The 27,794-nt window shown below is 32.6% G+C and overlaps 2 protein-coding genes across 5 annotated transcripts in view; one reads left to right on the top strand and one right to left on the bottom strand.

Annotated features, from left to right (window-relative positions):
• Nucleotides 1–417: 417 nt before the first annotated feature.
• Nucleotides 418–20,621, top strand: LOC130798958 (probable GTP-binding protein OBGC2). Of its 3 annotated transcripts, XR_009039155.1 has the most exons (11): nucleotides 418–637; nucleotides 2,226–2,698; nucleotides 2,884–2,975; nucleotides 4,133–4,216; nucleotides 7,422–7,499; nucleotides 11,975–12,175; nucleotides 12,252–12,359; nucleotides 12,933–13,007; nucleotides 13,765–13,988; nucleotides 17,892–18,081; nucleotides 20,483–20,621. XR_009039155.1 is itself a non-coding variant. In XM_057662048.1 (10 exons), exons 1-10 carry the CDS (start codon nucleotides 504–506, stop codon nucleotides 17,950–17,952), a joined length of 1,530 nt encoding a protein of 509 aa, XP_057518031.1. In that variant the 5' UTR covers nucleotides 418–503; the 3' UTR covers nucleotides 17,953–20,444. The 3 variants fall into 3 exon arrangements, 1 of the variants encoding a protein (XP_057518031.1); XR_009039156.1 differs by lacking the exon at nucleotides 12,933–13,007; XM_057662048.1 differs by lacking the exon at nucleotides 20,483–20,621 and having other exon boundaries at nucleotides 17,892–20,444.
• Nucleotides 20,622–21,005: 384 nt separating this feature from the next.
• LOC130798959 (uncharacterized) overlaps nucleotides 21,006–27,794 on the bottom strand; it is a 60,277-nt gene continuing 53,488 nt past the window's right edge. For both annotated transcript variants that reach the window (XM_057662049.1, XM_057662050.1), the window contains 5 exons: nucleotides 23,665–23,700; nucleotides 23,373–23,418; nucleotides 22,568–22,661; nucleotides 22,341–22,398; nucleotides 21,006–21,142 (listed from right to left, as the gene is read on the bottom strand). In XM_057662049.1, coding sequence (XP_057518032.1) covers nucleotides 21,074–21,142; nucleotides 22,341–22,398; nucleotides 22,568–22,661; nucleotides 23,373–23,418; nucleotides 23,665–23,700 — 303 coding nt within the window. In that variant the 3' untranslated portion in view covers nucleotides 21,006–21,073. The remainder of the gene's footprint in view (nucleotides 21,143–22,340; nucleotides 22,399–22,567; nucleotides 22,662–23,372; nucleotides 23,419–23,664; nucleotides 23,701–27,794) is intronic.

The following is a 27,794-nucleotide window of genomic DNA, read 5'->3' as shown; positions in this document are numbered from 1 at the left end:
TTCAACATCAAATTATTTTACTTTTGAAAATAAAAACGGGAAAAAATGAGAAGAAATTAGAAGTAAAAAAGTGGACGAATAAAACAAGAACTTAGAAGAGGGGTAGAAAAATGAGAAGAAATTGAAAAAAGTAAAAAAAATGGAAGTATAAATAAGAAAAGAAGTGAAAAAATTCATAAAGTGAAGGAAATAAAGATAGGGGATGAACATCTGATTCAACGGTCGCATTGGACCTTTTTTGCCGGTTTCAAACTGGTATATACTACCGAAAAAATGACATTAAACTTCGTATTATTGACGATTAATTAAAAATTGGTATTATTACATGAAAATCAATAAAAAATCAGAATAATTTTTCTCAGCGCAAATTAAATCATACATTCTAACAACAAAAAACATCGTGACAAAATATCCACGGCATCAAAATTGGATCTTCCTTGCAAATTTATACACACAGCACATTATCCAAAATCCAAGTTAGAGTTATCAGTATATCTTCAGTAATGTCGTATTTTACTATGAACACATCCTCTCCGGCGACATTATCGCATCTCCACCGGAATTCGCATTTCTTTGGCAAACCTACGACTTCTACATCATCTGCTGTCTTCTCGGACTTCCGTTTTACTTCTCCCAGGTTTTTTGATTTCTCTCTTCATTTCTCTCGATCGTTTCGGGTTTGGCTTTCTGTTTCTGTCAATTGGAATTCGAAAAAAACTGGAAAAGGATTTTATACCTCCTGTTGGTATTCCAATGAAATTTTTTTGTCTTTCTGCTGTTCAATTCTAGTATGCGATTAATTTTTAAATGCTTCAATAAACTAAATTCCTCACTTTACGACTAATGATGGATTTGGAAGGATGAGATTCGAAGGGATTGTGCTAGTCTAACAATTGACAACAACTACAAATGTGCAATATAAGACTTGAAAGTAAATTACAAATGAACAATACAACTCAAATGAAAATTACAAGTGAACAATACAAGCCAAAATAAAATGTTGGATATATGAAAATAGAGAAGAAGAATAAGAGAATGGGCATGTTGGTAAATATCTTCTTCAATGGCTTTTTGGTTGGTTAAATCGCCAAAAAAATGTTTCGTCAATGACTTTCGAGTCCTCTTTTTCTCTAACAACTAATAACTAACAATTTGTTTTACCAAACACCTCCATCAACCAATACTTTCAAACAGTCAAACCACCTAGCAACTTCGGCCAACAATCATTTACCAATTTACCAAACATGGGCAATGATTTTAGAATGTTGGTGCAACGAGAAAGAGTCTCCGCCTTAAAAACATATTCCTAGTGTATCTCCAATGCACAAAATAACACATCACGTTCCACCGATAACACACCACCCCTTCCCTTTTTGTATGTGCTTTGTTAAGAAGGATTGGAGCTATCAACACAATAGCCAAGTCAGTTAAGAATTATGTGTTTAGAAAAATTAATGAAGAAGAGAGTAAAGAGATGAAGAAAACACAAGGTTAGAAGAAAGAAAGCAAGTATGCACTCTCTTGAAAACAAGAAATGTCTATATATAGAGCTTTCATTAACAACTTTATACACTCGCATAAATGAGTAATCAAGACAAATTTAAGGCTTGTTACTCATTGAAATCATTGGAAATAATTATAATAATATCAATAACTATAACAATGTAACACATTTGGCGGTTAATATTAACAATAATAATAATATTATTCCATTAAAAAACCCTTAGCATCACAGAATCACACGTAATTTCTCTATCATTGTAACCAAAAGATAATCAAAGAAGTTAGTGCCCTAATTATGCATCTGTGTGTTGAGGCCAAAAAGATCTTGAACAATCATAAATTATACTCTTATTAGTTATAAATGAACATACTATTATTATTTTTGGTTATTACATTTGGAATATAGTTAGCATTTTTTTTTATAAAGACATACTATTATTATTTTTGGTTATACAAGAGAATCAATATAGGATGTAAGTTTGGGTTATCAAATGCTATCTTCTTTCTTCAAGAGACGACTATTTGATATCAAATCACAAGCATATTGTTAGCTCTTTATCTCTAAGATGAGTCGCCATCATTAATAGTTTTGATGGAAATTTTGGGGCTTTTGTGATGAAAGAGATCTTTTGTCATGCCATGTTTGTTTTATCCTAAGTTTCAAACTTTTGTTTTTCATTTTCCAGCAATGTTTACAGCTTGCCAATTTTCACTTTTTATAGGTTGTATTGGCAAAGAATCAATTATGAAAAAACTAGATCATGTACATTTTTGTGTGCGACTGTCAAGGTCAAAGAAGTTTCTTCCATAACATCAAATGATGCAGTGAAGGAACCACATAAATATTTTGATCATGTCATCATAACTGTCTGTGCTGGTGATGGAGGCCATGGTGCAGTTCTTAAAATTCCCAACCAAAAGGCTCCTTCAAATAAGTACGATAATAAAGTGGGGAATTCGAGGAAGAAAACTTCGTTCAAGAGGGATAGTGATGGATCTATTATACTTCCCTTTGGAGGACATGGAGGTGATGTTGTTATTTATGCAGATGAGGGTAAAGATACGTTGCTAGAGTTCCACAAGCAAGGGAAATTCAAAGCAAAGCGTGGAGGGAATGTCAATTCTATGGGTGTTTTTAACACTCATATACGGGATGGATCTGCTGCTCCTACACTGCGAATACCTGTCCCTCTAGGTTTGTGATGAATGAACTAGACATGTCTTCTTTCTTTCTAGTTTTTTCTTTTCTTGTTTTGTTTTCGATTAAAGAATGAATTTTTTATACATGAATGGTCTCTCTTATGTTAAAATTATGAACCTAATGAATTTAAAGAAATTGGAATTTCATTCATGAAGGGGCCTTTTTTACTCTTATGACAGGTACTGTCGTAAAACGAAAGCGAGGGAAACTTTTAGCTGATCTTGCTAATCCCGGTGATGAGGTTCTTGTGGCAAGGGGCGGACAAGGAGGGGTAAGCAATGAACCCTCTTGAATTTTTGTCAGGGTTTACTCATTTGTGACGTTATTTAATACACCTTAGTTATTCTGGTGCCATTTTTTGTCTAATGATGAATTATAACTTTACCCTTTACCTAAACTCAGGTGTGAATTTTTTTCGAGGAGTACTGTATCAATGTCCGATTTGTTATAGATCATAATTTTAAGCGCGTTTACTCCATCTTAAATGTGAGAATGTGTGTGTGCGCGCTGGGGTAAGGGGGTAGGGGGAGGGGTTCCTTTTAATTTTGTAATCTAGTACTTGTCAAATACTATAACAATTTGATTGATTTAACTAGGAAAATAAGGATGATAAGCACAAAAAAAAAGGTTTCATCATTGGATGCTAAGTGCCAGCCAATTAAATCTTAATGCCTTTTAGATCAAGAATTCCATGCATATTAACACCACACTAAATCAAGTATTGAAGTTCTCTAAATTTTAGTTGATGGGAAGCAAAAGGCATCCCTTCTCTAATGTGTTGTAAATAGTCAAACAACTCCATGCATAAATGCACATTTTGGTTCTTTCTCATCTTCTTACACATTTTAATAAGTATGTGGTTCTTATTGATTTTAAGTGTTTGATTTTGGGTTGACTGTCAAGTATGGATTTACCCATATTGTTTTCATGATTTTTTTAATTGGTCATGGTTGCCAAAATGCCAACTTTAAGTGACATTGTCCTACTCCTTTTTAGAAATTTATTGCTTTTTTTTGAGTTTCACGAGAAATGTTAATTGGACTTCAAGATTGTACACCCATGTCAGACTCAAATACATGTCCAAGTGTGCGATTTGGATACATGTTCAAGTGTAAGACTTGGATACATGTTTAATTGTATGACTTGGCTATTATTTGAAAAAAATCCTACTATTTGAACCAATTAGAAGTATCCCTGCGTTTAAGTGTCAAGGATCCGACACGTGTATTTGAGCCTTTGAGATATAATGAAGAGTTTGGGAAATTTAACCCCAAAGTGGAGTTTGACACGAGCACTTGAACCAAATTGGAGTCACATTTATGGAACCAAATTCGAGGGAGGGAGGTTTAACCTTGTAATGGTGCCTAATAGCGTTGATTCTCAATTTTTATCTTGATGATTTACTGTCTTTTCCTTCTTCTTCTACAGATTAGCCTATTAGAGACGTCAGATCAAAGGAAAAGAAAGATGACACCATTAACCCCAAACATAATGAGAGATGAAAGCGATAAGGTTTGCCTATTAGCATTTTCATATTCTAATTTAATGCTTCATCATAGTTTTCATATCTATGTAAGGTTTATCCATGTGGGATACTTTGAAAGTCGCACGACATTCATGAACATTTTCATTTATTACGTAATTCTAATATATGCAAGAAATTATACAGGATAGGAACTCAATTGAAGTATATGATACAGATTGGCCAAAACTAGTCAAATTTATGTTTTATTGCTTAGAAGTTAGAATTGGTTAGATTTTGTTTGATTGTAACTTAGTTTTTGGTATGGTTAGGTTGTTTGTTAGTTCAAGGATTGTACGCTGCAAGTGTAGTCTTATTCTTGTGGAAGTTTTAATGCTTAAGGAGGTGTTAAGAAATTTTTTACCCTAATTAGTTTTCAACCTTTTCAAGATCGCTTTTTCCTTTTTTTTTTTACTAATCTAATAAATTACACAATACTCGAATGATAAAATTTTGAAATGAAGACATAAGAAAGAGTCTTGGAGTCGCATATATCGAATTAAACGAGATAAAACCATTTTTTTTGGTTTGGTAATTTACAAAGAAGACAAAGGTGAAAGGTTGCAAATTTAAGTAACTTAGAAATGGAAGAGTTAGATTGAAGATTGATACTTGCAAGCGCATATAAAAATAGATAAGAATGAGTGGAGGAAAGGGATATAAGTGGATTATCATTGAAATTGATATTTTTTGGTTTTAGTCTTTAGATTAGTATTAAAGTTTTGCCTAGATAAAATATAATCTTTGTTAGCGATGATCTCTTATGTCGATTTTTTTGGTTCATGTAGCTAATCTCACATTATTGGGATTAAGGACTTGGCATTTTTTTTGTATTTTGACTCGCTACTCCCTTTGTTCATCACATATAGTAATTGTTTATTAAATGCAAAATGTATACGGTACTTGTAGTATGTCATATATTTGTTGCAATATGTGGAGTCCCTATGCAATGTAATTCTATATTTGCTGCTAACTACTTAAGTTTTATATGTTTACTAATTTATAGGCTTGATGAAGATTGGAGTATTTAATTTTAGATAAGTTGTGTAAATGAAGATAACTTTAGCTTAATTTTTAGGTCAGATTCTCATCTAGGTGAAGATCGTAATGGAAAGAAAAATGTTACATTTCATGACATCGTGCAAGGTTCCAACTTATAAGGAATTCCATGAGAAGCCATGTCACTCAAACTTCTTATTTTACCTCATGAACTTGTTTCGGATCCTCGACATTCGGGCATGAGTAGGACACTTCATTTTGGACCAGATATATGATTCTTTTTCCGCAAATTAGCTAAGTCTAACTCTTGAGCACGTACAAGTGTTAGATTTGAGTTTCTAAGTCCGAGGAACATAGATCAAAAGAACATGCTATTATTCAAGTAGCTTTGGTCTTAGGATAGGAAATCTACTCTCAAATAGAGATCAGGGAAACTTGTGAAAATAAGCTAACAAAAAGTTCCAATGAAGCAGAAATTGTATATGTTAGCTACTTAGTTTACATTTCATTGTGAAACTTTAATTTCCTTATTTATTAGCCAAGCTCATGTACACTCTGCTGTGTAAGTATATCTGAGAATACAAACACTTTCACTTTTTTCAACTTTCACATTGAAAAGTTGTCAGCTTTTATCAAACTCAGCATGACCATCTCTGAGCATGTTAGGAGAAAAACTGAAACGAGAAAATAGGAGAAAAGTTTCAGTGTGATTGACTAATTGTTAACTTGTTAGTACACTACAAAAAAAAGATATATGTAACACAATAACAAATTTCTGACATCCTTGTGATATTTACAGTTAACTAAGTAGTCGAGCAAACTCTCTTGCATGTGAGAGAATGTTGAGAAGTCATTGTTTCTAGCTTGTAATGAAGGGGCCAATCATGTACACAGGGCAAAAGTTTGAGGATGCAACATTCGGAGAAATTGAAATACAATAATTTAGCTAATGAAGACATATTAGTGCTTTGTGAATTACGGTGATATCTAATGTGCTTAGTCTTCTTGTGAATAACAGTCCAACTCAATGTGCTTTGTACCTTATGCCCAAAATTTCCAAGAAAGATGATGTTTGTCATTGTTTGGTAGATAAAGGCTGCACCCTAGCTAAATGCATGCATGTTGTTGACCTTCAGTTTGTAAACCTCTAAAGTGGTTAAGTGTTTGCATCAGTCCTGGAGGTGATAACAAATGTCTCAAGCTCCATTCAAAAAGATCTTTAACATTTAAGAAGGCGCTTGGTTTACTTGAGACTGGGTTTTAGTTTTTCGTGGTGCTTTTTATTCACAATTTTTGGTTTTCTTAAATATTTTATTTGGAGGGAAGGAAGTGCGAGCTTGCTTGTTAGCTTTGTAATTAATGAAAAAGTTGTCATGGTAGTATTGCAAAAGACAAAATAATAATATAAAGAATGATTATCAAACATCTAAATCTGTATTCTGTATATGATAATGAAAACTAGAATGGGTATTGGGGAAGTTCCTCTTTATTTTCTATTGTTACTTCCCTTCTTCCTTGCTTGTTGGAGGGTATACTGGAGAAGCAATACATGATTTTGCTAAGAAAAGTGACTGCTAGTTAACTAGTAAATACTATCACAATCGGAGAACATATTTTGTGCTGATAGGTTGATAATGAACTTTTGCCTCTATTTTATTATTTTTGTTTTTTAAATTACACTATTTCGAACAAAAAGCTCACATAAAGAGGATATACAGTGAGATTAAAATCGTAGGTAGTAAGAAGATTCTATCATAAAGGATGATTAATAGTCTTGCTCAACTTTTAAACTAGCCAATATTTGTTGAGTTAGATCTATTTCTTGATACTTGTGGAGCTCTACCAAAAATATACCGGTATGCTGTCGGATCTGCATGAGCATTTATGGAGATGTTGGTGAAATTGCCGTTGGTAATCAAATGTATACCCTATAATTTATTCCAGTGAACCCCAATTTGAGATGAATATGTCGCGAGGTTCTGTTAGCTTCTTTTCAACTTTCAAGTGATTAAATCTTAAGCAATTGTTTCTTGCAAATGGCAATATGTAGAGATTGTAGTGAAGAGTTAGTAAAAATATCCATTGCATCTTTCCTGGTCCTCGATAAAGCATCAGTTTACCTATCATTTTCTACAGCTTTTGTTTGTGAGGATTATCTCACATATGAGGAATTTTATGTTTGTTTGTCTGTTGCAGGTTTTAGTCCTTGGTCAAGCAGGGGAAGAAGTTAGTTTAGAATTGATACTCAGAGTGGTTGCAGATGTTGGTCTGGTGGTAAGTCTTTTTATTTGGGTACTTTGCTATTTGTTATCACTTTGTTACTTATTCTGTATTATAAATGAAATCTGTTGCTAGGCTTTAATGCTAGTTTAAATTTTGCTTTTCATTTTCTCTAGTAATATAGCTTTGTCAATTTGATGTCATTACTGTTCGTCTTTCCTTTTGTTAAGATTATGAACAAAAAACATCAAGACAAAGTTACTTAGTTTTATTAGATCACCTTTTATAATCATTGATGGAAAAATTGAGAACCTTGAAAAAAGGTAGTGATAACATGATACCCAGGCTTATTTGTCTGTCCTTCCCCTTAGATTCTTGACATTTCTCTCCCTCTCTCTCTTAAGCGTATGTGTATTACACGAACATAACTCAGTGTTTGAAGCATATCTGTTGATTTAGGAAACTTCATTTAGTGGATTTCTATTGAGGCTCTTGTGAGTTGTCAATTGTGTAGCATGTGTTATTTGCAGTTAAGCTATCGAGATTCTGTTTTGTTAAAATTAGTTGACGAAATGTTGGTGATTTTGCTACAATATGGAACTAGGATTTTCTAATAGATCAGAGTTTTGCTGTGTGAAGCAATGCAGAAAATGAGAGAAAGCATGAAGAAAATACAGTGGGAAAGGAAGAAAAACAGTCTAAAAAAAGATAGTAGCAAATTTCGAACAACTACAAGGGTCAAAAAAAAAGTGTAATTCATTTCATTTCATAAGCGTCGAGCATTATTACAATTAAGGTATTCATAGTCATAATGGCCTAACAACAAATATAAATTCCCTTCTAGAAGGATCCACTCTAACAGATTTGCTTATAACCCATTCCCATAAGATTTGTTATCAAAACTATTACACTCCTGCTGACTCAACAATATTTCCCTTAGAATTTGTTTCCCATTTGGTACGCCATTCTCTATTCACCGCCCAAAGATCCACCTTGTCCTTAAGGTGGGTAGCGACCTGCTCAATGTAGACAAGTGGTGGCACAGTTTGGGCTAATTTTGTCCCTTCTCCTGGGCAATTATATGGATAAAATGTGGCTCAAGTTGGAGTGATCAAGACTGAGTGGGAGAAAGTATGATTGTACTGTTTATGTAGTAGGACTAAAAAATGATGGGAATCTAGGGTTGTCTTGGCAAAATCCGTTGCTCTTGGAATTTAGAGTTTGTAGTAGAATGGGCCAAGAAAGGAGTATGCATTGGCTATGATACACAATATGTCATTTGGGTAATTTCTAAAGGTGAATAGGAAGATATACTTCCAGTTTGTGGGCCTTCATATGCATTTTTGAGTAGTCCCAATAGGAATTGCTGGTTGGGTAAACTGTGAGTGGGCAAATACAATTAGCCCTAATCTCTTCATCTCCTTTTGTAGTACCTCCCAAGCAAATTTGACATCCCTGTTGCAGCTTCCCCATAAAATATTCTTCCAATTAGACTCCAGTTGGCCAACACCCTAATATTTAAAAACCTCTGGAATAGAAAAATCTTGCATGACCATCTGGTTGCTTGTTCCCATAGTAAAAAACAACTTTTTTAAATTCATGTGACACAACCTTTTGTATGAGACTCCATATAGTCCCCTTTACTTCTATTTTCTAATATTCTATAAGTCGCATCTTCACTACTTTTTTTGACACATTACCAACTCAATAAAAGCATGAGAATTTTTACTCTCTTCTCCATTTTAGTTCAAGAAAGTGCCACCATAAAAGCTCCTCAACTATCTTTCTTATCTCATCTTTTTCTACCAGCAAAAAAAAGTTCCTCATTATTAGTTTTTCTGGCATCAATATAATCCGTAATTTATCCTTCACTTCTTTAGCTTTCTCAACCATCACCTCTTTGCAAAATACTATAATTCTTACACCTAACGAAATCAAGAAGCCCCAAAGTTGGCTCAATAGTGTACCGTCAATATCCATTATTTCCATATATAAGTTACCATTTCGAAGCATTCAGAAGGGAGTGCAGTGGTTGAAAAGCTGATGATGAAGTTTTGGTCACCACTGCTTACATTGTTTTGATGATCTTTGACGCCGATGATTCTTCCATTCTCCATGTCCCGCACGTATTTGTTCCTCTAACTCTCAAATAGAGATGGCACCATGTCCTTCATCTGGCACCATGTACGTCGTCGGTGTTTCTATCACCAAGTTTCCTTGCTGCTCTTGGACCATCATTGATCCATAATTATTCTTTCCCTAGTCATCCAAACCTTTAAGTTCCCATCTTCTACTATTCTTTTGGTCGAAACTTTATTGTCATACCTAAACTTCTGCTCTTTTATGCATGGTGGAAATGTGTAGAGGGTTTTCTTGAAATTCAACTTCTTCAATCGAGCATGGGTTTTTACTCTTTTTGATTTTTTCAAAAATAATGTCATGTGTGTGGTTTTGGGAATTCTTTTGGTTAATGGAGATTTAAACTGGCTTGGGTTGAGATTTTGGGATGTGTAGGTTTGGTTAAAGAATCTGTTGAGAATAATCATTGTTTTAGGTATTTTTGGTTTTAAGTGAGGAATCAATGAGGTTGTGTGGGATGAATTGGTAGGGGTGTGTGCGTTTTGGTGGGCATTATCATCGTGGGTATGGCTGAGTTTGTGTGGTGGTAGTTTGATGGGGTAGTAGAAGGCTCTACCATGGCCAACAATTCAATTTTTTTTCCTTTAATGAAGATGAGAAGAAAATACCCATGCCATTTCCCCTTACACTCATGCCTATACACATTTTCACCAAAATCTTTTTCAAACCAATCCCATAAACTTGTTCTCCATGTTTTGTATATTCTTGAAGAGATTGTGACTCAAATAAGCGAATAACATTGTTTTGTACAACTTCTTGGAGTTTCATCAATGGTGGAATTTTACAACCAAGATTCTGTAATAGACTGATTAACATATTCTCAAGAAATGCATGTACTGGGTTCATTTGTGAGTGTTCATAGGTTATCAAAGAGTTGGACTCCGATACCCATTGTAATACTAATAAACATAGTTTTGGGGTATAAATCAATGTAAAAAATCAGAGGTAGGATAAAAATAAAGCTAAAAGGAAGAAAAATTGAAAAAGAAAATTGAGTTTAAAGTGGTAGATTTCGAGCAATTGCAAGGCTCCTAAAAAAGTCTAATTCATTTCATTTCATTTCATAAGCTCAAGTATTTATAGCCATGATGGTCTAACCAAATATAGATTCCCTTCTAAAAGGACCCTCTCTAACAGATTTGCTAACGACCCATTCCCATATAAGAAATAACAGGATTGTTGACAAAACTACTATTGTGCTGAGTCATTAGTCAACAATATTTCCCTTAGCTTTTTTTGTCCATTTGTTATGCCATTTGTATTCATTACAAATTTTTTCTTGGATATCAATGGCTATGTTTAACTTGGTCCTAGAAAACCTTATTGATTTATATATTCAATGTCACACCTAAGAAACTTCATGAATGATCTGCATCTCTTTTCCTTCAATTTGGGAGCAATACTTTAAGATTATGCTTTGTTTGATTGAAGGAAAATATGAAAGGAAGTGGAGAGAAATAGGGGGATGAATTATTTCTGGTTTTGAATTCAATTCTAAATTTTATGACAAGTGCATAACTCTATTGTAGTAGAGTTTTATAAGTGCATGTCTTTTTTGAGTGTATTGTTTGATTCTTGACTAGAGGTTGATGAAGTGAAAGAATAAATTTGTAGATGAGGTTAGGAGAGAGATTGCGGGATCAGAACTAGGAAATAAAAATGTAACAGATTCAAAGGGACAATCCAAACTGAAAAGTGTAGCAAAATTAGAGGGACAAAGGGAGTATATGAATAAAGACATAATTCGTGAATCCTGCTTCAACCACCTTCAAGGTGGTTGATAAATCAATGATTCAAATGTTGGATAATCAATGCTCTTATTAGCTACTGTGTATAATAAACTAACATTGCTACTAAAATATATTTCCTTTATTAATTACCAGCTAAGAGAATTTCAACTTTTCTACCTTAAACATATTTATGCATATTGATGTGGAGTGTGGCTAGTGGCTACAAGGTGTTGAAACATCATTTCATAGCTTGTTCTTAAAGTTTGTAGATCAATAAAAACACATGTATTCATTCTTTGCTTGATTTACTGTACAACCCGTCTTTGTCAAGGTATTGATGATTGAGTTTGGTATTTTTAGTCTTCAAAATGGTGAAAATCTGTATATTATCAGCAATAAAGTTAAGAAACCCAACATATCCTTGACGTCCCCGCTACAACATTTATGCCAAACCTTGGATGTCTTGCCGTTGACTTTTAAGGGCAGCTATGTACTTTTACTGAATGTTATGATCCTCAATGATCGTACGCCTTCCCTAAATCATATATATGTCATATATTGTTCTCCAAGTTGATAGAATAGATGAAAACGTAGTTATCCAATAATGTACAATACCCTAATGCCTTTGTCAAGGTGTTGACAATTGAGTTTGTTATCCAGGGACTTCCAAATGCAGGAAAATCTACACTTTTATCTGTTATCACACTTGCTAAGCCAGACATTGCTGACTATCCCTTTACAACCCTGATGCCAAACCTTGGACGCCTTGATGGTGACCCTTCTTTAGGTGCAGCTATGTATTCATCTGAAGCAACATTGGCAGATCTGCCGGGTCTTATTGAAGGTGCTCATTTGGGAAAGGTATTCAAAACAATGCAATTCTTCCCTGTCAGTGAATGTAGCACAAGTTGCTAATATTGTAACTCACATCTTGCAGGGTTTGGGTCGTAATTTTCTTAGGCATTTGCGAAGGACTCGGTTACTGGTCCATGTTGTTGATGCTGCGGCGGAGGACCCCGTGAAAGATTACAAAACAGTTAAAGAAGTATGCACATTTTAACTTTTCAAGAGGGTTATGAAAGAGTAGATTACTGAACAAAGTGATGCCATAACATTTCCGTTGTTTTGTGAGTCCTAATTTCACAACAAAATGTTACTTTCCTTCATATTGAAGCTATGAGGAAGCGTTACTTTTCTAGTTACATAGTTTCCTGGAGTTGTTACTACTGACTGTAATGTGTGTTCTTTCCTAGAATCGTAAGTTGTATATTTGATAATGCGGCTTCCCCAACGGACAGTTTTATTGAGCTCTAGGTTCTAATGGAGCTACCAATGTGAAATGAGCCGATCTAGATTTCTTTTTTTTTTTTTTTGTGTCAAATCTTGCTCTGCATTTTTTTTGTTTTTTGAAGAATCAAGGTGCACCTTATGTGTATTAATTTCTTGGATGTCATTCATCGTCTTCTATTCTTTTTGTTCTCAAAGACTCTTTGGTGAAATTGGTTTGAAGCAAGAAATTGTTGTATCAAAACAAATTTTGATGTGTCTTGAATCTTGTTGATGTGGCTTGGATCCTGTTTATGTATGTCGTCAAAGTAATGTACATTTTTGTGTGCAGGAACTGCGGATGTATAATCCTGATTATCTTGAAAGACCATATATTGTGGTCTTAAATAAAATTGATCTTCCTCAGGTATTAGCACTTTCGTGTCAGTTGGTTGTGTATAATATTCTTTCACCATGTTTATGATTTCTGTAAGTGGTTAGTTCCCAAATAATTTGCACTTTTAGTATTTCTTTTCTACCTGCATTTAACTCTTTTTATATCTCTATCCAGTATCCATTTTCAATTTTCTCAAAGTTGACTACTAAACTTAATTTCTGTGGATAAAGTAAACATGCAAGTACTTATTGATCGGTGGACTGTATTAACGCACCATTGCATGTGAAACTTTGCTGCTTTGTGATTAACATTGAAAATGGGACCTTAGTTTGCGTTGAAAGCTGACTTAAAACTCTAGATTATGTGTATATGTTTTGTCTGTCTGTGCTCCTCAGTTGTGTTCTTTCTTTTAGTAGTAACTTCCACTCTGTTGCAACTTGCTTGCACTTTTTCTATATTCTTTACTAATGTTTTTTGTATTTTATTAATTTTTGAGTTTGTTGAAAGTTATATATATCCTTTTTTTATTTGAACTTTTTTTCGTTATTTTTTCATAAAATGTTCACATATGAATTATATTGTTTACCTTTTTTTCTTTAATGCTTCTCTTGAGAATGTTTTCTCTTAGTTTGTTGGAATAAACCTCTATACTAGTGTAGACTTGTTACATGTACTAAGCCCTTCCAAGAAGGGATTTTAGCTTTTCTTGTTATTTCTTTTATTGCGATTTATGTTGTTTCATTACTACTATAGTTGTTAAACATCGTCTCATTTTTGCTCTTTTCAGGGAAGGGATAGGCTTCCATTTTTGGTTAAAGAAATTCTTAAAATTGGCCAGGGCCATGGACCCTCACCACTGGTGTCAGGGGTTAACACTGAAGATACAACTGAGAGTGTCTTGACATCCTTTGAACATAATGACTCTCCCCCTTCACTTTTTGTCGAAAACAAAAGAGATAAGGAGATTGAGGACTTTCCACGACCCCTTGCCGTAGTTGGAGTCAGTGTTCTGTAAGTAATCTTTTAATTTGGCCTATGACTTGCATACTTTGTTTTATCAGCAGCTCTATCGTTAAAAAACTTTAGATATGAGTGTGTTGGGCAAGGTGGCTTTCTCGTGAGCATATTGTTTCATCTCTTGATAGAGATTGTGGCATCTTATTGTTTCTCTCCTTAAGTTTCTCATTCTAATGCAGATACAAAGATTTGCATTTATGGCCCATGTCTTGTCGAGTTTAGTAGTCAATTTGGATTGAAAGCATTTTAATCTGCTGAAATTGCTGTATTAATACATGGGATCTGTTTCTTTAACCCTATCTATACTTGAAAAGATATAATATCTTTGTTGCATGCATTCATATTGCTCGGCATGAATGTTCAGGTGATAGTTAGTTATGTGATGCACTATTGGATATCATAATCTCTAATATATATCTATTCATCATTGCTAACATATGAGATTTACTATCCATGCTTGCCATTGTGTAAAATATCATTGGAAAAACCATACCGTGACTGTTTTTAAGGTTTTTGACCTTATTCCAACCGAAATATAGGCTGAGACAACCACAAAATTATCTGCATTGACCATAAAATCTGTTTGGCGATGGAAACCACATTTTTGCACTATGGATGGCTTGCCTTACCATGTCCTATAATTTTACATGCCAAGGGTTCTTATTGTTTTTAGATTCAGTTCATGAGATTGAAGGACCCTTGCTTAGGTATTATGGTTATTGAGACGCTAATTCATTGACACAGCAGCTAGACACCAGTGCTTCCTTTAAACTTCTTTGATACTTCTTGAATGTCAAATTAGTAAATAGCCAGAATTTAGCTTTGTAAGATGATTTACATAAAAAACAAGGAGCGTAAATCAAAAGACAGAGTTCAGTGATTGTTGTCAATTCTTGTCTTAATCTCCCTCCCAATCCCCTCTTTCTTCCTCCTTTCTCCTCCAGAAAAGAGAAGAGAAAAAGGAAGAAGAAAGGGAGAACCTAGGGTGAAGAAAAGATATAGTGGAACACAGATTATGGAATAGATGTATGACTGAACGTGATGTATATACTAGTAGGGTTAGTTTAACGTTATGAGTCTCAAATAATCTTAAGATAAGAAAACAAATATGTTTGGCTTAGAGAAGGTCTAGTTTTGTGAATTTTAAAGGAAATAAGGTGTAAGATAACTAAGGAACACTCGCTTTGATTATTAAGGATATGTAAGGAACTCTCACTTACCTTACTAGATGTAGTTGTAATTAACAAATTCTCACTTAAGTTAGAAGTTATTGATTGTAGTGCAAGGAACTCTCACTTATCACTCCAATCCATCAACAATAAGTTGCACTCATACTTTGAAAATTTTACTTAAAACTAAATGTTTTCGAATAAAACATAAGACAAAGCTTTTGTTAAGATCAGACATACTTTTATTCAATCATAAGCAAGACCTTATATAGGCCATGAAGTCACAAGAAAGGAAATTTAAACGGATCTAAATACAATTATCGTCTCAACTAAATTATTATGCTAATAATTTTCCTTCCTTAACTCTATTTAGTCAAGGAAATAACAGATGCAAAACTGAACAGCCACAGCCGGCTTTATTCAAAGTCAAAACACTTAAATCCTTCCTTTAATAAAGCTTTAATTAAACTGAATTACACTTGATCAATCCTCCATTTGATGCGGCAAGAACCTGTTTGTATTGCCTTGAATTCATCCATATTTAAGGAAGATTCTTCCAAGCTTAATGATGCATGAGACAAAGTAAAATACTTTACTCTTCCCCTTTAACTCACAAGTAATGGCTTTTTTACTTAGGAATTAATTTGTGTATAAATTCTAATTTGATTCGGCAATCATGCTCACAACAAATATCCGCTTCATACACCACCCTTTAATTCGGCAACTTCATTATTCATTGGACCATCTATTCATTTTAATTGCACATAATGGTTGATCAATTAAGTGTAATCCCAAAAATCATATACTTACCAATTTCGCGTGACACAAGTCATTCCTAGACTAGTAATAGAAGGACCATGTCAAGCATTAGAAACCAGTGATGCATCTTCAAAACACTTGGATAAGAATAACTCACTAAGACTTTTGACTTCTTGACCTTCACGTGACTAGGAGTACAGACTAGTAGAGATTTTGCTCTAAAAATTAGGGTAGCATATTAGTAAGTTGTAAAAATGAGCCAATGGTTGCAAGTTACAAAGTACCAAACTACGATTGATTTTTAAGTACTAAGTGAAAGAATGTGAATGGAACTTTATGAGCAAGAAGGGAACAGTCTAATCTTTGCAGGTTTATATTTAATCCCCAGGCTGACCTCATGGAAATAATTAAACTCGCAAAGATACACCAAATTAGTGATCGTCATGGGGCGGGTCTGGAGCAAGTCCAGTCAGACCCAGACCCACACCGGACCCGTTTATTTTTAATGGATCTAGGCTCGAATCCGAAACCTAAAGGGTCTAAATTTTTCTAGACCCTTCGGATCTAATGGGTCTAGGGTCCTTAATGGATCTAATAAGAATCTCTTGACTTGTCAAATTTGAGCTTCTGTAAGTCACATTTTTTGTTTTTCGTAATTTTGTAAGGGACATAAAATGAGACAGAAGAAGATCAAATAATTCATGAAAAAAATCGTTTGGTGGTTACTGGTCAGCCAAAGTAAGTAGGACTACTAAAACATCATATGTTCTACAAATTCAACTTGCTACTACTAACATCAGTTATATGTAAAACTGTTTCCTTTAACGACACCCATTTTCAACTCTTTTTGTCTTTCATCAATTTGCTACTAGAACATCAATTATTTTATTAATACTTCTTTCATTTAAAGATAATGTTGAAGATAAATTTTCAAGCAAATCTTCAGAAATGGGGCAGGATTGAGCAGATCTATTTTGATATACAAATCAATTATTTTAATAAATACTTTCATCAAGTTGCTGCAACATCAAGTATTCTGATAATGTACTCGCAGTGTTTAAGTCTGAGCATGTGAGGAAGAAGAAGTGAAGAACAGGGGGTAAGATTGAGTAACTTTCGAATGAATCTGCACCTGTTTGGGATTTGGGAATGAAGAACGAAGAACTAGGGATGAGGGGAATGAGGCGGCTTAGGAATTCTAAAATGGGGTGGGGCCAGGATTTAGTGATTGAATATAAAATCTATGACTATTTAATAAATGTCTGGGTCCAGGTTTGGGTCTAAGGGGCGGGTCTAGGGTCCGCATCTAGAGGTCGGGTCTAAATCAGGGTCTAGGTCCAAGGGTCTCGACCCTAACCCGGAGCCATTTTTATTTTTTAGATCAGATTCGACCCAGATCTGATGGCTCTCAAAAAATAAGATCCAGACACTTAAAAAGGAGCGGATCCAGTAGGGTGCTGGACCCATGACCATCCCTACACCAAATGTTCATGTTGAGTTGCTTAAGTTGTTATATTTAGCCATTTAGTTAAGATAAATTTTTTCTTAGAGTTTAACCGACAGAAAATCATAAATTCATTTTGAAATTTCATCAAAAACACGATGTAATAGAAAGAAAACAAGAGAAGAAGAGATAATCTGCAAAACTACCTTTTGCAAGTAGCAGATCTCTTAGTTAATTAACAAACAACACTAATATTTATACTTGAAGTTTCTGATTTTATTTATCTTATATATCCTTGTGTTGGATACTTGGATGCCAGATAAATTTACTTATTTCAATGGATTTGGTTTACATTTGTGTGCTTCATTTCAAGCAGTACGGATATAGATAATTTTTGCAAAACATAGTAATACAGAATGCTATGGACTAGTCTTGCCTGCACATGATGAAAAGCTAGCAATGTTGTGTAATGTTATTAGGCATTCATTTGATCTCTTTTGACTATAGATATTTTGCATGTTTCAGGAAACGCATCCATGTAACAGAAATGCTGCAAGAAATAAGGAAAGCATTGCAAAAATGTTGAGATACAAATCAAGAAGTGTCATGAGGATTGATGATTAGAAGTTTGTTACATACGAAAGGCTCCATATCAGGTCTTTTTTGGCCAAGCAACTTGCTCAATAATAGCATGGAGGGTATATTACAGTCAAAGGTCAGATCATTATGTACTGCAGCATTATGGTCTCATTCTCTTTAGTGTGTTGATTTTAGGTTTTTGCTTCCATATGAGGCATTATGTGTCAACACTTAACGCAGACGCAGTGCCCTCTTAAGCGGTGTCCGGGTAACATAACTAATTATGTTTGTTGAGTTCAGGCTTACCGTTGATGCTTTCTTCGAATCATCGAGTATTCTGTTGGCCATTAGTTTATTTTTGATGGGTTGATTATTTTACATTCGACCTATAGAAAAATGTGGATGATGATGCTATTCTTGATCATTTTTGGTCGGATTCTTGAATTGTGCAATCAGTTGCTTTACTGGTTTTCATCAATTTCTTGTACTGATTCACTCATGTATTGATTGGCGACGTGGGAACAAGTCTTGTAGAGCTAAGATTTTATATATTTGATGACGAGTTTTAGATTTCAATTTTGGGATGCTGGTTGGTTTAATAAATTAGGAGTTACAGATTTATATATTAGGATGTGGTGTTGTTTTAGCAGAAACCTTTCCCTTCTATTAAGTATACCGTTAAATATGATATGAAGTATGAACTTATTTACTTTTATTATAATTATTTTCGTTCTGAAAGTGACATATTAGCCTATTTTGCAACTTGTTAGTCGTTAAACTTTTGGTTCTTATGATGGAGAGAACAAGATGCGGGACCTAGTGCGTGTAACTAATTTTTGTGTAGCAAGGTGGAGTCTTTTCATTGTTCAAAAGAGGATGTTATGTCATTATCACGTAAGCAACAAGATGAGCTGAGTGTGGTGTGAGATATTACAGAGGTTTGAAATGGTTATCTCAAAAAGTTAAAGGTGTAGGATTCATTTCCATTTTCAAGTACCGCATGTTTGAACATATTAGTCCTTAAGTTTGATTTCTATGATGAAAAGATTAAGAGTGCAGGACTTAGTTCGTGCAAATAATTTTTGTTTAAGTTATTTCGCTGTAGATGGTGTTATGTCATAGAAGGATCTAGTAATCAATAATATGAGCTTCAGCTTGTTGACATAGTCTTGAATTAGTAGCTATCTCAGAAATTGAGATTAAGGGCTCATTTCAAGTTCTGCATGAGGTGATTGTGCAGTGAATTGTTATGAAATTTTCTTGTGATTCAGGCCTCCTCACCTTTTCTATTGGTGCTATATCAATTATCAAGTACTACTAGTTAGTGATGTCAGTCTTATACTTACAAAGGAAAGATTGACTGGTCTGCAAACTGAAGCATGCTAGGTGGTTCTGAATAGCATTTTTGGAAATCATCTTCTGTTTGGTGGCTTGGGAAACAGGTTTACTGAGTTGAATGGGTTTTCTTGTTTCCTTTTTTCCCTTTGTATGTCTCAGAGCAGGGAAAGTAGGTTGCTTTGTGTTGGAAATAGTGTGTAATCTTGCATTATTTAACTTGAAGCTGGCATTAGAGATGGTTCTAATATGAGTTGAATGATTAATGTCAATACGTTACTTGACAAGGTGATAAGCTGCTGAATATTGATACTCTTTGAGAACTAGAGTTTAATTTCTGTGATTTCCTTGCTTTCTTTAGAAGAGGGGTTTGTTTTGGGTTAATATGTCCATTTTTCAAAGGCTTGCTAGTTGAATGATGTGTAATGTTCTGTCTATTTGAAGGTAACTTACACATTTGTGGGTGTTCCTAATGTAAGTCTATTGGATGTAAAATTTGTAGTCCTTGAGCACACATTTTTCTGTCAGTTTAAACATTGAAGAGGGAACAAGAAACAACTATAAGATCAAAAGATGGGCAGTTGTGCTTCAGTTCTCACCCAAGCACTATAAGGCCTTCAGTTCTCACCCATGCACACTAATTAAACTTTTCCAGGATTTGCCTTGATAAACACCAATTTGTGAAATAAGTCTGTTGATGAATTATGGAACTTTGGTCCATTGACACAAAACATATTAAGCAGCTACTTATAGCATTGACAGTTCAATTGTTCCATGCATTGTTTTTGAAATTTGAAAGGGGCTTAGATAGGTTATTTCTGGAAACTGGATGTCCTTAATTTGATGGTTCAAAAACATGCATGATATCATAGTTTGAGGACTCTTTTGTTTCAGCTATAGGTATTTCAGTAAGACAGTAACTGATAGTCGAAGACCAAGTCTTGAGGGTTTGAGGCCACAGAGAGCTTATTTGTTATGGCTTTTATCTTGTATGAAGATGAATTCCTCTTGCTAGCCCTTCTAATACAATGTTTTTCCTCACTGAAACAGTTGTACTATAACTTTACCCCTTACAATTGAGGACATATATTCTTTTGTAGCTTGTTATTGCTAACCTATATAATTGCCCATTTTTATTATTATGAATAGCTCGATGTCCATAATGGTTGTTGAAGTTTGCTGAAATTTGTTAATTTATTCAGATTTTCAGGCAAAGATGATGTTTGAATTATTAATGGTTGAGCAAATGATGGCATATGAGGGTGCGAGAGTGGTACAACAAAGAAAAACAACAATTGAGCCTCATTTTCATTTTGGGTATGTTCTCAACGGGATTGGGTCCAGCATTTGTGAGTAGATATGCCTCTTAAACACATTTCTAATGAATGAACGAAGCAGCAGCTGACATGAATCATGTTTGGTCTTTATACGCCTTGTAAAATAATTTGACACTTCTTTATGTCTCCTCTCCTCCCCCGTTGGTGGATACATGTCATTTGCGTCAAAATTTGGTCTCGGATGATGCTTTTCGTGTTTTTTTGAGCTATACGTATATTTCCACCGCTGTACTAATTTCCATTGTTATCGAGTCCCAAAAATTATATACCACACTAGTCCTTTTCTTAGATGTTATGTAATGCAACAGATTCGTAAACTTGACAGTTGTATTTGACTTTTGTCAAACATAATTACATACTGAAATAAAGTTATTCAACAAAACTAAAACTGCCCGTCACTACCGCTCTGGCGCTTCCCTTTAACCGCACCGCGTCTTTAAACAAAACGAGTCGGCTTTACAAATGTTTGCCTGAAAGAACTGTTCTTTTAAGGAGTTGTATGCTGATTGCTCCTATCACCAGATACTGCAGTGTTTTGTCACGGAATATCAGTTACTACGAATTCAAAAATATTGAATTTCAACATACTTGTCTGGTTATATTACTAGACATGTATGCATATATTACTAGACAAGTATGCTGAAATTCAATATTGTTGAAGTCAAGTATTTCAGAATTCTTGACCAACTCAGTTTTATTTTGATATTTTGAATTTCAAAAATATAACTGATATTTTTGAAGTCAATATTTCAGAATTCTGATGTAAGCTCTATAAATAAACGAAAATTAGTAAGCCTTACCTGAACAAAGATATTCACTCAATTTTACAAATTCTAAAACATTTCGATTTGGGTTAAGTTGAAACAAGCTCAATAAAATTGACAGGCTCATATTATGAAAAATTGAAAAAATATAGAGTTTATTAGTAAAAAAGTTCTCAAAATAAGCATTTTCGATTCCAAGTCTGTTAGTAATAATGAACAAACTTGTTTTTATTTTTTTGTCCCTTTCAATGCTATGACATTGACTCTTTTTTGTAAGTAGTTAGTAACAATGAACAAAGAATTTTAACTTTTTTTTTATCAATTACTTTATTCACGAACATGTTTGAACTCAGCTTTGACATGAAGATGCTTATTTTAGAAATTAAAGTTTGTTAAAGCTTATTTTAGATTTTTTTTAAAATAAAAAACTTATTTCTTTCAATCTTTCCTCATATTAGCCTATTACTTTATACTACTATTCAGCTTGAAGTAATCTAAATACGCACGGGAAGAGTATTGCAACCTTGGATACAATTTTTTTTTTAACTTAAAGAGGGTAAGCTAAAGAATTCTTTACTGGTAGGGGGAGATGGAAATAATGTTTTCATAGGCAGTGGTGGATTTTAAGTCGAAAACTAAATAGAGGTCAAACATATTATCCCAACAAAAATATAAGGGCAGCCCAGGTTCGAACTCTCAATGTCTTAGTTAAAAACTATATTGTTAATCATAAACAACATATTTTATTTCACATATTAGACAATATTTAGTTTAGTTTTATAAAATGACCCAAAAATTTTCAGGCACAATTGCTTGTATATGATATGAATCGAAGTTCTATATATTACAAAGGTAAAAAGGAAATGTCTAAACCACAAGACTAACTCATAATTCTCGGAAAACAGTAAAACTTGAAAGGGGTTTAATCGAATAGGATCAGATTATGAGCAAATACTAACCTTGACAGTAGGATGATTGTCTAAAAAGAGCAATACCCAACCAATGTGTGGAATATACCTGTAACTCCAACATAAATCAAAATACCATGTCGTAAAAAATAGGATGATATTTCAATTAAAAAAAAAAAGGATGATATTTAAATTGATTGCCGTTAATTTTGAAATGGATGACAAATATAAAATGGACAATGAATTGATTTTTCAATAAATGGATGACATTGTCTTACCAAATCGCTTTTCCAACCACAAGCTCGTCTTGCTTAATCCAATCTTTATCTTTCTTATATAAATCAATTCTATCATCCTCAGGATTACTGTCTCCTGTAACACATTCATTTTTTAAGTAATATACAACTTGATACTTATTTTGCTATACTTCACTATATATAAATATGAGACTCACTATTCATATAAATGGGATCATTATGTCATAAAAAAGTATAATGGTCCTAATAATATAATCTTTTTGTATTACAAGTAACATACTTTGATTTTTTAAATTCATTTTTTATTAAGCCTTATTCTTATTAGATTCCTTTTATATGTGTGTGTCAGTGTGTATGTTATACATTTTAGAATTGATGTGGAATTTATTATCTTCTAATTTCTTAGACTGTTTAAGAAGAAAGCAAAAGCGTAAACAATAAGTTTTGTCATGATAATGCCATCTCTATAGTCTTGGTGAGATATTCTTCTTTGACTAATCCCTAACAAAAGCTTAGGCAATAATATGAGTGAACCAAGTCACCCTTAATTTCGATACTATTGTTTGACTAAACCCCTTTTTTATATTTATTCATAAAACTTTAATCCTCATTGTGGTCAATCATATGTTGATAAATATTTTCAAAAAAGTTGATCAAAATGCAATTTGAGATAAATTGGTCAATAAAACTTCAATGGAGTAATATAATTTATAATACATTTGAAACATTAACAAATCACCTTAAGTTATATATGAAAGTTAGAATGCAAATAAAGAAAATAAATAAAAAGAATATAAGTTTTCCACAAACAATTTTAACAAATCACCTTTAGTCAATAGATAAACTTTTCCTGTATCCCGAAAAAAATTCACCTGCAATATATTAATTTAATAGATACAAATTTAAGATTGAATTGTGAATAATATAAATAATACTTATATATATCTATAAGGATATGTAAATCATTGCTCTTTCTAAAAATAATTTTATGCACATGAATTGTGAATAATTCAAAGTAAACTTAGCATGCTATAAATTTTATCGAAAATGTATTAAAATTATAAATATGTTAATGCATTTTACACAAGAAATTTTGAATAATGTGATCATCAATTTACCTGTACAACGCGATGAACAACGAGAGGTCCACCTTTCTTCGAAGAAGAAACAAAAAAAAAGGTTAGGTTCGTGCATCCTCACATGGTTATTACACATTTTTGATTAATGAGGTGAATCTTCAAGAGCAACTTCGTTGGATAATAGTGCATCAATACAATATTGATAAAAATAAATTACAATAAGATCGATTTAAAAAAGTCCATAATAATATACTTATACTAGTGTAGAAACTTGTAAAAAGTACGAGTTTTTTTATCATTGACATATATAAACAATGATATTAAAAAAATAAACTAGAGAAATTATGAAGTAAAAACACTCAATGGATAGAGCATTTGCATGTTGAGCAGAAGGTATAGCTTGTGCGCATATTTCAGAAAAAAATACCCCCACCCGGACCCTGCCTTGTGGGGGATACTGGAAGTGTCCTTTACCTTTTTTATGTATCAATTAACTTTGTAATTTTAGAAATTGTCAATAGTATATGATGCAATATATATATACATATATATATATATATATACATACATATATATATATACATACATATATATACATACATATATATATACATACATACATATATATACATACATACATATATATATACATATATATACATACATACACATATATATACATATATATACATACATATACATATATATACATATATATATATATATATACATATATATATATATATACATATATATATATATATATATATATATATATATATATATATATATACATATACATATATATATATATATATATATATATATATATATATATATATATATATATATATACATATATATATATATACATATACATATACATATATATATATATATATATATATATATATATATATATATATATATATATATATATATATATATATATATGTATATTCTAATTTACTCAATTAAATTATAAATAAATGTTAGTTGACGATGAATTAATGTAGAGATATTAGTCAAGATCAAATTCAATGTCATATTCTTTAGCAAATAAATGTGTTCCTATTGGCAAACTCTCTTTAAAACTCTCTTTAATTGTGACATTGAAATATTTCAAACTTTTTAAAGGTAGAGATATTTGTCAAGATGAATCTTATCTTATTTAGTTCTGATGAGAATTCAGTCCACAACGTCCAAGATCATCAAGTTACGGTTCCTACAACACAAGCTACGGTCCATGCGTTACTTAGCCACGCAAATGTCAAGCAAATGGCTGCTAATTTCGTGGGATTCTCTTCAAAGAAATCCTTTATTACTTGCCTTAAATGGGAAGTTGAATAAATGGGAAGTTGAATAGATGAGAAGTTGAATAAATGGGAAGTTGAATACAAGCAGCAACCTGAATTCTAGCTTTAATGCTTAAATGGGAGTTTTTTTTATAGGAGAAATGCAAGAGTTTTTAGGAGAATATGGACGGTTCAAAGTAGCTTAATTAGCCTTAATTTGCTGTTTAAATAGCTATTAATAAAGGGTCATTATTAGCCTTAAATGCTTAACATTAAAAAGGCTTAATTCTAGCTTTTGTTTAATGCTTTGTTTTCTGATTTTTGTAAGAGGGAAAGTTAAAAGGTTCCTTGAAGGGAAAGTTAAAAGGTTCATTGAGGGAAGTTAAAAGGTTCCTTGAAGGCTTGTAACACTTGCATTATTTTTAGTATAAAAGGAACTCATTGCCATGCATTTTAGGCAAGTGAGATTGAAAACAAAATTCTGATTTTCTTTGTGAATTTCTTTGTGCTTACTTTGTGTTGCACGCCCCCTTTTATTCTTATTACTTAGTGTTTGAGAGTAAAAGCTTTGAGAGTTTAAAATACTTAGTGAATTTTTGCTGCTCAAAGAAACCATCCAATCTAGAATAAGTTTCTAAGTTGTGTGGGTGTTCTCTTGTTTCGTTCCTTGTTAAGCTTGTTTTTAAGCTAATTCATACACTCTAAAACGGTCCCATTACACTTCCACATCAAGTTCAATAAGTAAAGTAATTAATTAATTTGAATATTCCATGTGGCAAATCATGGTGAGGATGCCACACGAAATTTCCCTGTTCCTTTAATTAATAGTATGATTGGCGGATTTATTTTATTTATATAAAATAAAATCAACTCTACCTTATTTAGTTTATTAAATATAACAATTAATTAATTTGATTATTCTATGTGATAAATCATTGTGATGATGCCACATAGAATTCTTCAAGTTAATAGTATGATTGGTGGATTTAGTTTAGTTTTATAAAATAGAATCAACATTAAATTATTCAGTTTATTAAATATTGCAATTAATTAATTTGATTATTCCATGTGGCAAATCATTGTGAGGATGTCACATGGAATTTTCATGTTGTTTTAGTTATTTGTATGATTGGTAGAGTTATTTTAGTTTAATAAAATAAGATCACCTTTACCTTATTTAGTTTATTAAATATAGCAATCAATAAATTTGATTATTCCACGTGGCAAATTATTATGAGGATGCCACATTGAATTTTAAAATTGTTTAATTAATAGTATGATGATTGGTGAATTTACATTAGTTTTATAAAATAAAATCAACTTTACCTTATTTGTTGAGTGTCGGCTCTCTTAGGTTTTGATGATGACTACACTTTATATAAACAAATGTATTTTTAGAGAATGTATGCAGGTCGATATCCGGTTGTAATTAAGATCGTTGATAGTGCCTATGACTTAGTCTATGAATATGTACTTGTCAAAGGAATCTAATGAAGTTAGATAAGGTATATCACTTAGGATGTCAAATGTAAATAGGAGGTCTACTGTTCCCAAGTTTGATGATCTGACGTTACTGGAAAATGGAAACAGTGCATTGAAGTCTGAAGAAGTTACGTCTGCTGGAAAATTTTGATTAATATATTTTCGGATTTTTTTAGTTTATGTATCACTTAAAATTAATTTGTTGCATTATTTAAATAATTAAGTTAATTGGCAAAATATTTTTTAAACCACCTTAAAATAACCGTATGATTTTAAAATAGTGGAATATTTCTCTTTTTTTTCTCCTTTTAAAATGCTTATATTTTGGATCTAAATTAAGTGAGAAACTAACTTACCAATTATTAGAAAAAGGGGAACGGTAGCTTTTTGCTTGAGTATCAAGCTTCCACTTATTTCTCCTTAGTTATGAGAATAAGTACAAGTGTTTAACCGTGAGTTTTACCCTTGTAATTCAAGACCCATATCATTCTCCTTAATTTTAGGGATAAGGAAATATTCCCTTATTGCTAGCTAAATAAACACTATAAATAGGTGGCTTGTTTATTTCTCAAATTGCTTGCGTATGAGCCATAAAATTCATACGAGAGATTGATAAAAGTTAATCAGAAATATTTTGTTCAAAAATTTCCAATTAACTTATAATATTTTCTTGTGCAACTCTTTAGTTTTATCTTTAACGAATTTATCCTTGTAAAGGGTTTTTGAGAGAATTGTTATAACTAGATTTGTGTAAGTCTTAGGGAGAATTAGAAAGCTTCTAGTGAAGCTAGAGAAGAGAATAGCTTTGAGTAAAGTTAAGAGAGAAGCTTCGAGTGAAGCAAGAGAAAGAGAAAGAGAAAGAGAAGTTGGCTTAGTTAGAGAAGCTTTGAGTGAAACAAATTGTTTTATGTAATTGTAACGAATTGCCTAAAACATATTGGAGAGTTTTGAAATCCCAAGGGGTCGTGGTTTTTCCTTCTATTTAGGCCTAGAATGTTTCCACGTAAAATTGTGTTGTCTCTTTTACTTTTTTCGCATTAAGTTTAAGTTTTAATTCTTCAATCTAATTCCGCAAAAACAGAGCAAAAACGCTTAAACTTATAAAAACAACAATTCACCCCTCCTCTTGTTGTCGTTCCCATCTCTAATACTGTCTACATTGAGTAATTGGGTTTTTTTTAGTGTTGAATAGTATTGTCTATTTTATGTTATTTAATTTCTAATATCAAATTATGTATTTTGAGTTTTCTAATTTATGTTCAGATACTGAACAATCAGTTTTGCAATTTTTGCAATAATTTTAACAGTTTGTAGCGCTCTGAGTCGTGGGCAGATAGCCACTTGAATCGCCCTATTTTAATTTCGTATGAGTGAGTTATTCTTGTTTTCATA

Source organism: Amaranthus tricolor, chromosome 13 (assembly GCF_026212465.1).
Source record: "Amaranthus tricolor cultivar Red isolate AtriRed21 chromosome 13, ASM2621246v1, whole genome shotgun sequence".
Lineage (NCBI taxonomy): Eukaryota > Viridiplantae > Streptophyta > Magnoliopsida > Caryophyllales > Amaranthaceae > Amaranthus > Amaranthus tricolor.
The sequence above is the reverse complement of the archived record's forward strand: the minus strand, read 5'-3'. Positions and strand labels throughout refer to the sequence as shown.

Excerpts from the sequence above, each read along its gene's own strand:
- LOC130798958 (XM_057662048.1), top strand. The coding sequence starts at position 504 with ATGTCGTATTTTACTATGAACACATCCTCTCCGGCGACATTATCGCAT. Across the intron at positions 12,360-12,932 it reads ATTACAAAACAGTTAAAGAA|GAACTGCGGATGTATAATCC; the intron begins GTATGCACATTT and ends TTTTGTGTGCAG. Across the intron at positions 13,989-17,891 it reads GTAGTTGGAGTCAGTGTTCT|GAAACGCATCCATGTAACAG; the intron begins GTAAGTAATCTT and ends TGCATGTTTCAG.